The following is a 14,387-nucleotide window of genomic DNA, read 5'->3' as shown; positions in this document are numbered from 1 at the left end:
TATTCACACGGCCTTGAATATTACCCCAAAGATTACTTATTAATTACAAAGAAACAAAGGTTCTATTAAAATGGAGAGAATAGGCAGTCACCATTTCAATCCAATATTCAAAATTATTATCACCAATATGGGACATTTGACATTATGTGTCCCCTGATGTGATATAAGAAATACAGGAAATCATTCATATAAAGTCCTTTGTCAAAATGTTTAACCTTAATCTAACAGTGTGGAAACAATTGAGAATATGGAACATTCTAAAGGACAACAGACCTGGGTTCTTCAAAATTATCACTATCATAGGAGAAATAAAGTCAGGAACACTAGTCCAGATTAAGAGGTTAAAGAAACATAATAATCAAACAAAAAATATGACTGTAGATTTGATCTTGGATTGAAAATTAAATACCTCTAAATGAAAATTCTGGAGATAATTGAGGAGATATGAATATAAACTGTATATTAGGTGGTACTGAATTTACAGTAACTTTCTTAAGTATGTAGGAAAGTATTCTTATTATTAGGAAGTACAGGCTGAAGTATTTAGGGGTGAAGTGTCAAGATGTATGTAATTTATTTTCAAGTGGGTCAGCACAAAGAGAAAATATGGCATGATGTAATAATTGGTGAGTTTACATGAAGTTATACAGATATTCATTGGAGTATGTTAAAAATTTTCAAAATAAAAAGTTGGGGGAAATTTAATGCTGGGATTTTTAGTCTCTCCCTATTTTCCTCCCTTAAAACTGTAATGCATTTGGGGGGAAAATGACATTTTTACAATGCTAAATCTTCTAGTAAAGAGAGTTAAATATGTATGTACTCCTGGATTCAATCCTTGGGGATTGCATTTCACTCTCTTGGTTTTACTCCTACCTTATTGGTCATTCTTTCTAAGTCTCTTTTGTCAGTTCTTCCTCTTCTCTCTGACTTCTAAATTTTGAATATATTAAGGCCTTCGTTCTCATCTCTCCTCTTTCTTCCTTGATTATCTCATCTAGAAGCATAGCTCCAAAATACCATCTATAGGCTAACAACTCCCAAATTTACATCTCTCAGACCACTTTCTCCAGCTCTAAACTATAATAGTATATCAACTGTTTACTCCACGTCTCCACTTGGATATCAAATAAGCTTCTTAAATTCAGCATATTGCAAATTGAACTCCTGGTATTTCCCTTATGAACCTGCTTCACCCAGGGCCTACTCCATCTCAATTGTTAGCAACTCTATCTTTCTACTTGCTCAGGCCAAAATCTTGGAAGTTGCCTCCTAACAGGATTCTCTACATCTTACCCTTGCCTCTGTATAGTCTATGATCAACACAGTAGCCAGAATAATCCCTTTAAAACTATATTGTACTAATCCTCTTCCCCAAAATTCTTTAATGGCTTTTCTTTTCAATCAAAGTACCCACAAGGTCCTAAAAAGATCTGTTTGATCTGATCCCCTGTTGCCTATATGACCTAACCTCTTATTTCTCTCACTCTTCTTCAGCCACATTGAACTTAATTTTCCTAGAAGGCTCCCATTGTAGGGCCTGTACCATGTGTCCTCTGCCATGAAAGACCACCCACTGGTATCTGTATTACATTACCCCTCAAGACCTCCTTCTATTTTTTGCTAAACTCTCAGCCTAACAATGAGGCTGACTCTGACCACCCTGCTTTGTATTACAACTTGTAGCCATATCCCTTCTCTTTTATCTTCCTCCATATTTCCATTTTCCATAGCAGTCATCAAATTCTAATATACAATTTTTTTATTATATATGTTTATAGTCTATTACCTCTCTTCTTCAATGTAATGTAAAGTCCATGGGGGCAGAGGTATTTGAGTGTTTTGTTCTCTGCTATAACCCAAGAAATGTTAATGCTGTCAGACATATAGTAAGTACTCAATAAATGTTTGTTAAATGAGTTAATCATTTTCAGTGTATATTTTCGCTTTTTACTTAACACTTGTCCTGAACTTTTCTTAAGAAATATTCTTTGGTACTTTATTATATTCTTTGGTACTTATATTATTTGGTACTTTCTATTTTCAACGGGTTTTTGTACTCATTTTTCCAGTTGATTAGTACTACTATAAAACAGAACTGTTACCTTCATCTTTCTTTGTTTCTCTCCATCTTTTTATGTGTCCAAAGCATTGTAAAATTAAAACCAAAGCAGACTCCCCATCATCATAATTGAAAGTTCTATGTATGTTCATTAGGATCAATAGCAATTGCCCCCTTTTCATTTATTTTTTTAACTTTTTCTTTGCATCAATTTAATTAATTTATTTATTTATTGTTTTTCTTTTTTGTTCGTTCTTAATTTTTTTCTTTTTTTATACTCCTTTAATTAATTAATTAATTAATTTTATTGGCTGTGTTGTCTTTTTTTTTTTTTTACGCTGTGCGTGGGCTTTCTTTTTTTTAGTTGTGGCAAGTGGGGGCTACTCTTCATTGTGGTGCACCAGCTCTTCTCTTGTTGCGGAGCACGGGCTCTAGGCACGTGGGCTTCAGTGGTTGCAGCACATGGGCTCAACAGCTGTGGCTCACGGGCTCTAAAGCGCAGGCTCAGTAGTTGTGGCGCATGGGCTTAGTTGCTGTGCGGCATGTGGAATCTTCCTGGAGCAGGGATCAAACCCGTGTCCCCTACATTGGCAGGCAGATTCTCAACCACTGCACGACCTAGGAAACCCCCGTTCTTAATTTTTTTTAATTGAAGTATAGTTGATTTACAATGTTGTGCCAATCTCTGCTGTACCCCTTTTTATTTCTGATATCGGCGTTTTGCATCCTCTTTCTTTCTTCTTGGTTAGCATGGAAGATGTTTATCAATTTTATTGAACTTTTCGAAAAACCAGCTTTCGGTTTATTTTATTTTCTCTGTTACTTTGCTGTCTCCAATTTCATTTACTTCTATTCTAATATTTATTATTTCCTTTCTTATACTTGCTTTAGGTTTAAATTGCTCCTCTCTCTAGTTTTCTGTGATGCAAGCATAAGTTATAGACTATAGAGCCTTGTTTTTCTCTAATATATGTATTGAAGACTATAAACATCCCTCTAAGCACTGCTTTCACTGTATTTCACAAATTTTGATAGGTTGTAATTTCATATTCATTTAGTTCAAAATATTTTAAAATTTCTCTTGAGACTTTTTCTTTGCTCCATATGTTATTCAGTAGTGTGTTGGTTAATTTCCAAATATTTGGGACTTTTCCAAGTAATCTTCTGTTATTGATTTCTAGTTTAATTCTACTGTTGTCTGAGAACATGATTTGCATAATTCCTATTAAATTTGGTAAAGTATATTTTTAAAAAAATTTTATAAGAGTATAGTTGATTTTAAATGTTGTGTTAGTTTCTGCTGTACAGCAAAGTGAATCAGTTACACATATACATATATCCACTCTTTTTTAGATTCTTTTCCCATATAGGTCGTTACAGAGTATTGAGAAGAGTTCCCTGTGCTGTACAGTAGGCTAAATTTGGTAAGGTGTATTTTATGGCCCAGGATGTAGTCTGTCTTGGTGGATGTTCTGTGTGAGCTTGGGAAGAACACTCATTCTGTAGTTGCTGGGTAGAGTATTCTATAAATGTCAATTAGATCAGTTTGACTGATAATGCTATTCAGGTTAATTATATTCTTACTGAAAGACAGATGTTGAAGTATAATAGTTGACTTGTCTATTTCTCCTTGTGGTTCTAACAGTTTTTGTCTCCCAGATTTTGATGCTCTGTTGTTAAGGTACACACACATCTCTTCTGCTCCCTTGGAGAGGTGACATTTTTATGATTATGATCCTCTTTATCCCTGATAATTTTTCTTGTTCCAAAGTCAGCGTTATCTAAAATTAATACAGCTACTTCATCTTCCTTTTGCTTAATCTTTGCATGGTATATTTTCCCCATATATTTACTTTTTAACCTGTGCCTTTACAGTGAGTTTCTTGTAAACAATATAGAGTCAGGTCTTGGTAACCCCACCCCAGTCATAGACATGAAAGAATTTTTCTTGGCTTTTTGACATGAGAACTTGGTAGGATCCCTGAAGGTAAAGCTCACAAGTGTGGACACCTCCCTAAGACTGCAGCCCCAAAAATTGCCTCGCTGCCACACTAGCCTACACAGTGCTTCCAGTAATTTCTCAAAGTTATGGTTTAAGTGTTATCACTTTATGACTCTACTGGCATTTAATCCAAGTAAACTGATCTCAGCTGTTCTCTGTATTCGCCTTTCTCTCCAGATTTTGAGATAGCAGTTTGTCCTACAACTTTTATTCTCTAGTGGTTCCAAGGAAAGTCATTGGTCTCCAGTTTGCTCAGTTTTTTTCTTGTATGTATGGGAATGATGATTTCCAAGCTCTCTACATGTTGGAGCTTGTTTTTGAGTATGACACTCTTAACATTTGTTCAAGGTTTGTGTGTGTATGTTTATACTCTGAGCTTCTTGCATCTCTGGTTTGCTGTCACTAATTTTGGAAAATTCCTCACCAGTGTTTCTCCAAATATTTTTTTCTGTCATTTTCTGCCTTTCTTCTTAGAGTCCAATTGTACATATTTAAGACTTATTTAACATTGTACCACATCTATTGATACATTCCAAATATCTTAGCTCCTAGATAACTAATGATTAAGACCAAATATCACTTTTAGAATAAGGCAGAATTTTGCAGAATAATTCCACAGATTTAGGCTTTGAAAAACAAATGAGATCAGAACTGGTGAAAAAGTGGAGGGAGAGCATTTAATAGGGGATATTGACTTCAAAGTTATCAGTGAGTAATTTTAAGACATTTTTAGGGATCCGTGAATAGAGCAATCTGCATATAGTGTTCATATTAGAAATGAATAAGGTATATACCTTCTTTTGGCTGAGTTAATACCTACTCATCCTTCAGAACTTGCTTTAAATATCAGATATTTCAGAAAGCATTTTCTGACTTCTCCAGAACAGATTTAGTCCTCCTGCTTTATGCTTTCATAGCACTTTAGGCCTATTTATTTGTTTGTTTTTGTATCATCAATACTCGTAGTAGACATTTATTGAATGAGTACTATATGCTAGAAATTGTTAAGCACTTAAGAAAGATATCATTTAAGTATACGTTCAAAATTCGTCTTTTACCCTCCACTGTATATAACATAAAAGGACATGGCATAGACCTTGCCACATATTAGGTGCTCACTATAACTTTTTTGACTAAGTAGTTAAAGATATTATTGCTAACTTTATTATTTACTCCTAGCTAATGAAGATATTTTTCTTTCTAGCCCATTGGATTCATTTGTTGAGATTGCTAAATTACCACTTTGGTCAATACTTAAGGCTAGTAATTCTGAAAACTCCTAGAATGGCCCTGTGGTAACTTGATTTTGGAGTTGGATGAGAAAGAAATAACCACTGACTAATTCACTATACTCTGTTTGGGTCACATGATCACGTGTGAAGTAGCTGCCACTTTGAAATGATTTGAATTTTTAAGTCATTTTATTTGGGATTTTAAAGTTAATTTAACCATGAGTTCCTTATTCAAAACCAATCTAAATGCCTACTATTGTCAAAATTATTTTCTTGCATTCTGTTCATATATGTATGTAGTTCCTACTTGGTTGAAATAATTGTGGTATAATAATAAAAAGGTTCTGAATCCATTTAATAACCATGTGTAAGAAATAACTATATTTCTCCTGTCAGCAAAATGTTACAGTCTTTTTTTTGTCTCTTCCCTGTGACCTAGATACACCCAAGGCCTGTGAGAGTTACTCTGAATTTATTTTGCAAAAATCAATATCAGTTTTCACTTGCCTATTTCTATAGGGAATATTTCTCTTTGCCTTCCATCTATCCACAGTAGAAACTTTAGTCAGAGATAAATAATATGACAAGCTTTTCAGATTTATCTCCTAGAAAAGAAAGGAATTTTTCACATTGGTTCATTAAGTCGAGATATCCTATCCTGAGCCAAGTCCCAAGCTAGCAGTTGCTAGCTGATGTTCAAAATAGATAAAAATAGATAGATTTAAATCATCTAGTATAATATGTGCATAGAAGACCTTTTTCTTAGTAATTAATCATTGAATCATAATTTGAGTTCACTAACATACCAAATGATACTTAGTTCCAAAAGATGAGCATAATAATTCCTTACATTTGTTTAGCGCTTTGTAAATTCTAAAGATTTTCAAATCTGACAGCACAATTGATCCTCATAACAACTCTTTGGGGTAGGTAAGGTGAGTGTACCTGGCATTGTATTGGCCCATACAGTGTTCATTCCATAACCATTTTTCCTTCACATTCTTCTACTCCAGAGACTGGAAAGATGAATTCTTGGTTTTCCAGTCTTCCCTGCAACCAAGGCTGACCTTGTGGCATAGTTCTTGCCGAAAAGATGAAAGAAAGAAAAATCGAAGTAGTGTTCTGAGAAATAATTTTAATTACTGATGAAAAGGACAGATGTCATGGGTTTAGCCTCCTTCCTTTACCCTCTCTGCCTGTAACACACAGATGTGATACCTGGAAGTACAGGAGCTATCTTTCAACCACGTGGTAATGTTGGGGAGGAAGAAATTTTCCTCTACCCTTCTAGGTTTTTCTGGCTAGTCTAAATTGACATGAGACAGATTAAGACAGGAGAAAATCAAACAAAGTTTAGTAACACACATACATGGAAGAGACCCAGGAACACTGAGTAACTCACCAAAATGGCTAAAACCCTCCTCTTAAATACCATCCTCAGCTAAAGACAAAAGAGGATGTTGATGTAGTTAGTGGTTTGGGATTTCAAAGGGGAGAAAGGCAATTGACATGGAGATGGAAAAGCAAATGTTTGGTAAATAAAGTGTGCTGGGCCAGGCAGAGACAATGGGACACAGAGAGGAATTTTAACAAGCAGGCTTCACTAGGTTCCTCCCTGTCCACACACCTAGTTCAGTGTAGTTACTTATAGGGATAGTTCCCTTCCTGGAACAGGTCCTCTACTACATTCTTTTAGGCAGTTGGGGGAAGGTCAAAGGTTCTCCCTGAGTCTTTTAGGCCTTGATTGTTTTCAGCTAGAAGTAATGCACAGGCCAAAGAGACATTTTGGGGTGGCAAATTTTACTCTGTTACAGTGATGATGGTGAAACACAGAGAACCTGAGTCCTTTAATTCATTGTTGAGCACCTGAAACAATGCCTGCAACGGCTCATTTTTGGATTTTTGTTATTGTGAGAGAAGATACCTCCTATCTGAACCACTGTTATTCAGGTATTACATTATTTGCTAATACATTTCTAGCTAATGGAATTGACTCATCACCATTTAATAGGTAAGGACAATAAAACTTAAATGAGTTAAATGACATGTCCATTAACATAACAACAGCAGAGGAATGTGTCTAGCTTTCTGTGGATTTTAATATGCTAATAAACTTAAAATATTTTAAATGGAATCTTAAGCTAAGAAAATGAAACTAGTTATGCTTTTAAAAATAGAGCAAATCTGGAAAAAAGATCTCAGTTACTTCTAGACTAGTGCACATTGCCATTCTCTGGAGCCTGCTCTGAGCTCTAACATTTTCCATACTTACTAAAAAAACTTGAGGATGATAATCATTTCAGAAAATATGGGTACACTTCCCCATATTTAGAGTCCTTATTCTCACTTTGAGAATAAATACCACATAATATGCCTATGCATTGTTTCCAGTTTGGGCTCTTAGGAACAGTGCTACTATGGGCATTATTTTCAGTGTCCTCTGGTGCATATATACATGCACTTTTCTATGGTATTTCCTCAAGAGTGGAATTGCTGGGCTATGGAGTATGTATGTCTTCAATTTTATTAAATAATTCCTGTTTTCCAAAGTGGTTATATACTAATTGTGCACTCCCGACTGTAGACTATTAGAATTATATGTTTTTCACCACTGGATATTATCAGATTGTAAAAATTTGCCAATCTGGAATGTGGGTAATGATCTTATACTATGGTTTTTTGTTATTATTGTTGTTGTTTAGCTTTTATTTCATAATTATAAACTTTGCAATCCAGCTAAACTTGGAAGGGGATAAGGGAAATATGGAATCCAAAGAAGAGCAGTAAGAATACAAAGATTATAGGATATTTTGAGCAGATGGGGGGGAGGGAGGGTACTCTCCTGAGCTACGGGAGGAATGGTTTGGTGGTTAAGATAAAATACAAATCAAATTTATAAGATTTGTCCACAGTCAGCAATGGTGATCTTCTTGCTGGTCTTGCCATTCCTGGACCCAAAGCACTCCATGACTTCCACAATATTCATGTGCTCTTTCACCTTGCCAAAGACCACATGCTTGCCATCCAACCACTCAGTCTTGGCAGTACAGATGAAAAACTGCAAACTGTTTGTGTTGGGGCCAGCATTTGCCATGGATAAGATGCCAGGACCCGTATGCTTCAGGATGAAATTCTTGTCATCAAATTTCTCCCCACAGATGAACTTGCCACCAGTGCCATTATGGCGTGTGAGGTCACCACTCTGGCACATAAATCCCAGAATTATTCTGTGAAAGAAGGAACCTTTATAACCAAATCCTTTCTTCCCAGTGCTCAAAGCATGAAAGTTGTCTGCTGTCTTTGGAACTTTGTCTGCAAACAGCTCGAAGGAGATACGGGCCAAGGGCTCCCTGTGGACAGCGATGTTGAAAAACATGGTGGAGTTGAGCAAGGCTGGGCAACATGGGAGGCTTGGGGCGGCTGCGTCTGCAAGACCTCTGGTACTGTGGTTTTATTTTATTTTTTCATGTGCTTATTGGTCATTTGTATATCTTCTTTAAAGTCTTTTCTTTTAATTTTATTTTTGGCTGCATTGAGTCTTCATCGCTGCATGCAGGCTTTCTCTAGTTGTGGTGAGCGGGGGCTACTCTTCATTGCGGTGCACAGGGTTCTCAGTGTGGTGGCTTCTCTTGTTGCAGAGCACAGGCTCTAGGTGTGTGGGATTCAGTAGTTGCAGCAAATAGGCTCAGTAGTTGTGGTGCGTGGGCCCTAGAGTGCACAGGCTTCAGTAGTTGTGACACATGGGCTTAGTTGCTCTGCCGTATGTGGGGTCTTCCTGGGCCAGGGATCAAACCGGTGACCCCTGCATTGGCAGGCAGATTCTTAGCCACTGTAACACCAGGGAAGTTCCTGTGGTTTTAATTTATATTTTTCTGATTACTGATAATGTTGAGTGCCTTTTCAAATGATCTTTGGACACATGGAATTACTCTATTTTGAAGGAACTGTTCAAATCTTTTGTTCATTTTTCTGTAGAGATCTTTGCTGTCTATCAGTTTCTTATTGATTTGTAAGATTATATATAAACATATATATATTTGATTCTCATTATTCATGATGGTTATGTTCTATAAAGTCACTATAAACACTGAATTAGCAAATGATGAACTATGCTTTTAGGAAAAATACAGGATTAGGTTCCTATGAGTCTCTGGTGACATTTTCACCAACGGAAGTGCCATTTGTGTTGTATAAGTTCTTTGCCAATGTCCTTTTAAAACAAGCCAGTCTCATCAGCATCGTAAATCTTCTTTTCCCATTACCCTTTTCCTGTACAACACTTAGTGGATACTTTTAAAATTCTTCCACAGCCTCCTGACCTGCAGAACTTGCGTCACCTACAAGTTTAACGTTTTTCACACCATATTGCCTTTTGAAACAAGCAAGCCAATCAGCCAGCATTAGTCAAAAGGGTTTAATATTTTCCTGACCCTCAGTAATGTGAGTGTAAATTTCTTTGGCTTTCAGCCTCACAACAATGCTGTCTACTATGCTTTTATTAATTGGTTATCATCTTATAAATCCACAAACCTAGCCACTTTTCCATCTTTCCCAAAGCATCATCATACATTATAGCTGTTACTTTAGCATTTTCCAGAGCTGCCTCATGTAAAGATGGACGAATTTCCTCTTCCTTTTTCTGGATATACCAAATTGTTGACTCATTAACATTGAACTTGTGAAATGTGAACTAAAATGGAGTCACTTATGTCAAGGGGTCTTAAAATAGAGCTGGGAGGACTTTGAGGCCTTTACCAAGGTGAATTTTATGCATGTCCCAACCGGCAGAACCATGAAATTTAAAAAAATATTTTATTTATTTATTTATTTTTGGTTGCATCGGGTCTTAGTGGCAGCACTTGGGATCCTTGTTGAGGCATGCGGGATCCCTTGCTGTGGTGCATGGGCTTCTCTTTAGTCATGTCATGGGTTTTTTTCTCTCTCTAGGTGTGGTGCTCAGACTCTCCAGTTGAGGTGTGTGAGTTCAGCAGTTATGGCATGTAGCAGTTATGGGCTTAGCTGCCCTGTGGCATGTGGGATCCTAGTATACTAGTTCCCTGACCAGGGATCGAACCTGTGTCCCCTGCCTTGGAAAGTGGATTCTTTACCACTGGACCACCGGGGAAGTTCCAGAACCACGAACGTTTGAACTACACCATACCACAAACCAAGGACTGGGCCTAGGCAAGAACAATTGCAACCTGCCGCAGTAACAAATTTTACCTCCCTCTAGTGACAGCCTTAGCACTCAATCACTTTGAGCCAATGCTAGCTTCTGCCTCTGATTCCAATTAAAATTCCTTGTAATGCAAACCCCCCTTCTTTGCCTTTAAAAGCTCCTGACTTTCACTCCCTAGTGAGACACTTTGGGTTGCCACCTGAATATGTGTGCCCCAATCACAATTCTTTGATCTCAAATAAATGCTTTCTCCTTGATTACTGCCTCCTAAGTTTACTTAGGTTGACAGACTCATGGCCAACAGCACTGTAACTCATGCCTGTGTCGACTTAAAAAAATGCACAACATGAGAGTTGCGAGTTGAGTTTATTTGGGGCAAAATTAGGACTGCAACCCGGGAGACAGCATCCCAGATAGCTCTGAGAAACTGTTCCAAAGAGGCAGGGGGAAGATTAGTATATATATATATTCTTGGTAAAGGAGGAGTACAAGCAATCAAACATTTTTTTTTGTAGGGGGTTTCTGCTAGTCACGAGGAGCAGATGTCACCACGTAGGGATTTAGTGCTTTTCTAGATATGAGGTGATGCAAGGGTTGGGCTCATAAAATCAGCTCCTGAAAACATCTAACTATCTGAAGACTTGTTCCGCCCATCCTCCAAAGCACAGAGTGCCTCATTCCTGGTCTCCACCCTGAATTCCCTTCAGGGGATGTGGAAGGTCAGTAGCTACAGCAGCACAAAGTGATTTAATTCTTGTATAGGCAGATGGCAAGTTCCAATTCATAGATGACACCTGAGCAAAGCTTATTAATACACATATTTTCTCTATAAGGCAAATCACAGCCTTCTTAGGAACATTGGCCAGTACTCCAATGCTGTGCTTGGAGGCCATTTTAAACAGCAAAACAGCAAAATCTCTAAAAACAAGCAAAAAAAATTGCAAAAAAATTGGCACTAAATGGACCTTGAACACTTGTTTACAGTATGAGTGCTGAAACAAGGCAGAGCGTTGCCTTATTTGACCTCAACTGGCAATGTCTGTGTTGATTCAAATTCACCACTCAGTGCATAATCGCAAATGACCACAAAAACACTGTAAGTATTGATTTGGGGATTACAAATAAATTGTAGTGAGTAAATGAATTCACAAGTACCAAATCTGTAAATAATGAGGAGGGACTGTGTATATTGAGTATGTGTGTGTGGTGAAGTTGTAACAGGGAAGAGCTAAATCTGACTCCATGTTCTATCTGGTTCTTGGACTTTAACCTTTGCTTTTAGTTGCTTTTCTTATTATAATCATACATGATGGCCTGCCTCAGGGAACCCTGTCCCTCTGCCCGAATGTTAAACTAAAGTGCCTCAGTTCAGCTCACAGGGAGGCAATCTGATCCTGCCCACCTGTGAATGGCTGCAAGAAAGGAGAAATACACACATCCCCTCACTGAGGCTTGTCATTCCCGGAGATGTTCTGCAAGACTGATAACCCTTTTTACTTTACTTCCTCGCTGCCTCTCCTTATCTGATTCTATAAAAGAAAGTGGCATGCAGACCGCAATAAGATGGTTTTTTGGAGACACTAGTCTGCCATCTTCTCAGCCTGCCAGCTCTTCAAATAAAGTTGTATTCCTTGCCTCAACACCTCGTCTCTGATTCATTGCCCTTCCGTGCAGAGAGCAGAGTGAGCTTGGACTCGGTAACAAAGTCAGGCTTAAATTTCAATTTTTTCCCTGTGTATACCCAATTGTCTCAGCACCATTTAAGAAAAAAACTGACTTTTTCCTCACTCCTCTTCAGTGCTACTTTTAAAAAAATTTTTTATTGGCATATAGTTGCTTTACAATTTGTGTTAGTTTCTACTGTACAGCAAAATGAATCAGCTATACATATCTGATGGTGAGTCAAAAATTATCCACTCTCTGGCTGTAGAATTTATTTTAATTAACTTTAGAAAAGACAGATATATCATTTTTCAACATAATCTCCTTGCTTTTTAATACTGTGTCCATCTGTCAACAAGCTTTCGTATTCCCTCATCAAAAAATGTTTTAGGCTGAGCTGCGAGCCACAAATGCACCATTGTCTTCACTTCTTCATCAGAAGTGAATCTTCGTTCTCGTAGGACTGTGTTCAGGGGACCAAACAGGTGAAAGTCTGATGGAGCAAGATTAGGACTATAGGTGACCTTCTTTGCAACAAAACACTTTCTCCATATTGCACACAAAGTCTTTGATAAATAAAGGCACCAGGTATACCCTCAGACCACAAAAAACAAATCACTGCACACTGTTCTTCTTTCATGCAAATCACAAGGTGGGCTTCCATTTTTGCTCACACCACAGTTACAAATGAACTGATGTAACATGTTCCCACCTGCACAGCAGTAACTGGGGAGACAGTAGTCTTGAACTGAAACTGCTAAGACAGTGTGGCCAACAGAAGTTATAATATAACCAGAGTGCTGATAATTTTTGACTCACCCTTGTACATATATCCCCTCTTTTTTGGATTTCCTTCACATTTAGGTCACCACAGTGCATTAAGTGGAGTTCCCTGTGCTATACAGTCTGTTCTCATTAGTTATCTATTTTATACATAATATAAATAGTGTATGTGTGTCAATCCCAATCTCCCAATTCTCCCAATTCCTCCCCCCCCCCTTTTTCCCCTTGGTATCCATACATTTGTTCTCTACGTCTGTGCAGTGCTACTTTTGTCAAAAATCAAACATCCATTTATGCAAGGTTCTATGTGATATGGTGATTTATAATGAGAAATACATATTTCATCTTTGTCCTGTTTCTGACACAGAGTTCCTGAAACCCTTGGAATTTCCTAAGCAAAGAGAGCCACAATGGTGTCTTGTTATGTTAACGAGGTGACTTTTGGAAAGCTCCTTAGAAACCTGTGGGTGGGAGGCTGGTTGCCAGGAGAGCCAACCATGTGATTAGAGGGTTGGAACTTTCAGTAACCTCCTCGCCCACCTCTGGGGAGGGCCAAGGGGCTGAAGATTGAATTCAGTTTGCCAATGGTCAATAATTTAATCAATCATGCCTATGTAATGCTGCCTCCATAAAACCCCAAAAGGACAGAGTTTGAAAAGCTCCTGGGTTGGCAAATGTGGAGATTCGGGGAGAGTGGTGTACCTTGAGAGGGTGTGGAAGCTCTGTACCCCTTTCCACTTGCCTTGCCTATACATCTCTTCCATCCCACTGTTCTTGAGTTATAGCCTTTTACAATCAACTGGTGATCTAGTAAATAAAATGTTTCTCTGAGTTTTGTGAGCTGCTGTGGCAAATTAATCACACTCAAAGAGGGGGGTGTGGGAACCTTTGATTTATAGCCAGTTGGTCAGAAGCACAGATGATAACTTGGACTTGAGACTGGCATCTGGATATGACACATACTTCAGAATTATGAAACAGGAATTTAAAATAACGATGATGATATGTTAAGGAGTCTAATGGAAAAGCAGATAATATGAGAAAATAAACGAGTAATGTAAGCAGAGAGACAGACACTATGAGAAACAATCAAATGAAAATTCTGGAAAATTAAAGCATGGTAACATAAATGAAGAATGCCTTTGATGGGCTCATCAGAAGTATGGGCATGGCTGGAGAAGGAATCAGTGACCTTGAAGGTGTGTCAATAGAAATCTCCTAAATTATAATACAAAGGGGAAGAAAGAATGAAAAATAAAAGAACAAAATATCTAATAATTCCAAAAATGTGTAACACATGAACAATTTGAATATCAGAAGGAGAAGAGAACAAAGTAGAAGACTATTTGAACTAGAACTGTTGATATCCAAAGACAAGAGAAGATGGATGTCTCAGCTCAAACAGAACAAATTCACCCTTTCTCCACTTGTTTGTTCTATTCAGGGGCTCAAGGGATTGGATGATAC

At 37.6% G+C, this 14,387-nt stretch overlaps 1 protein-coding gene across 1 annotated transcript; it reads right to left on the bottom strand.

Annotated features, from left to right (window-relative positions):
• Window positions 1–8,189: 8,189 nt before the first annotated feature.
• Window positions 8,190–13,675, bottom strand: LOC130841366 (peptidyl-prolyl cis-trans isomerase A-like). Its single transcript, XM_057717554.1, has 2 exons — window positions 13,623–13,675; window positions 8,190–8,739 (listed from the first exon to the last, which is right to left on the bottom strand). The coding sequence occupies exons 1-2, from the start codon at window positions 13,673–13,675 to the stop codon at window positions 8,190–8,192; spliced, it is 603 nt and encodes a 200-aa protein (XP_057573537.1).
• Window positions 13,676–14,387: the final 712 nt, after the last annotated feature.

The sequence above is a fragment of the Hippopotamus amphibius genome, chromosome X (assembly GCF_030028045.1).
Source record: "Hippopotamus amphibius kiboko isolate mHipAmp2 chromosome X, mHipAmp2.hap2, whole genome shotgun sequence".
NCBI classification, from domain to species: domain Eukaryota; kingdom Metazoa; phylum Chordata; class Mammalia; order Artiodactyla; family Hippopotamidae; genus Hippopotamus; species Hippopotamus amphibius.
This window is presented reverse-complemented; position numbering and strand designations above follow the sequence as displayed.

Excerpts from the sequence above, each read along its gene's own strand:
- LOC130841366 (XM_057717554.1), bottom strand. The coding sequence starts at position 13,675 with ATGTATAGGCAAGGCAAGTGGAAAGGGGTACAGAGCTTCCACACCCTC. Across the intron at positions 8,740-13,622 it reads AGCTTCCACACCCTCTCAAG|TACCAGAGGTCTTGCAGACG; the intron begins GTACACCACTCT and ends ATAAAACCACAG.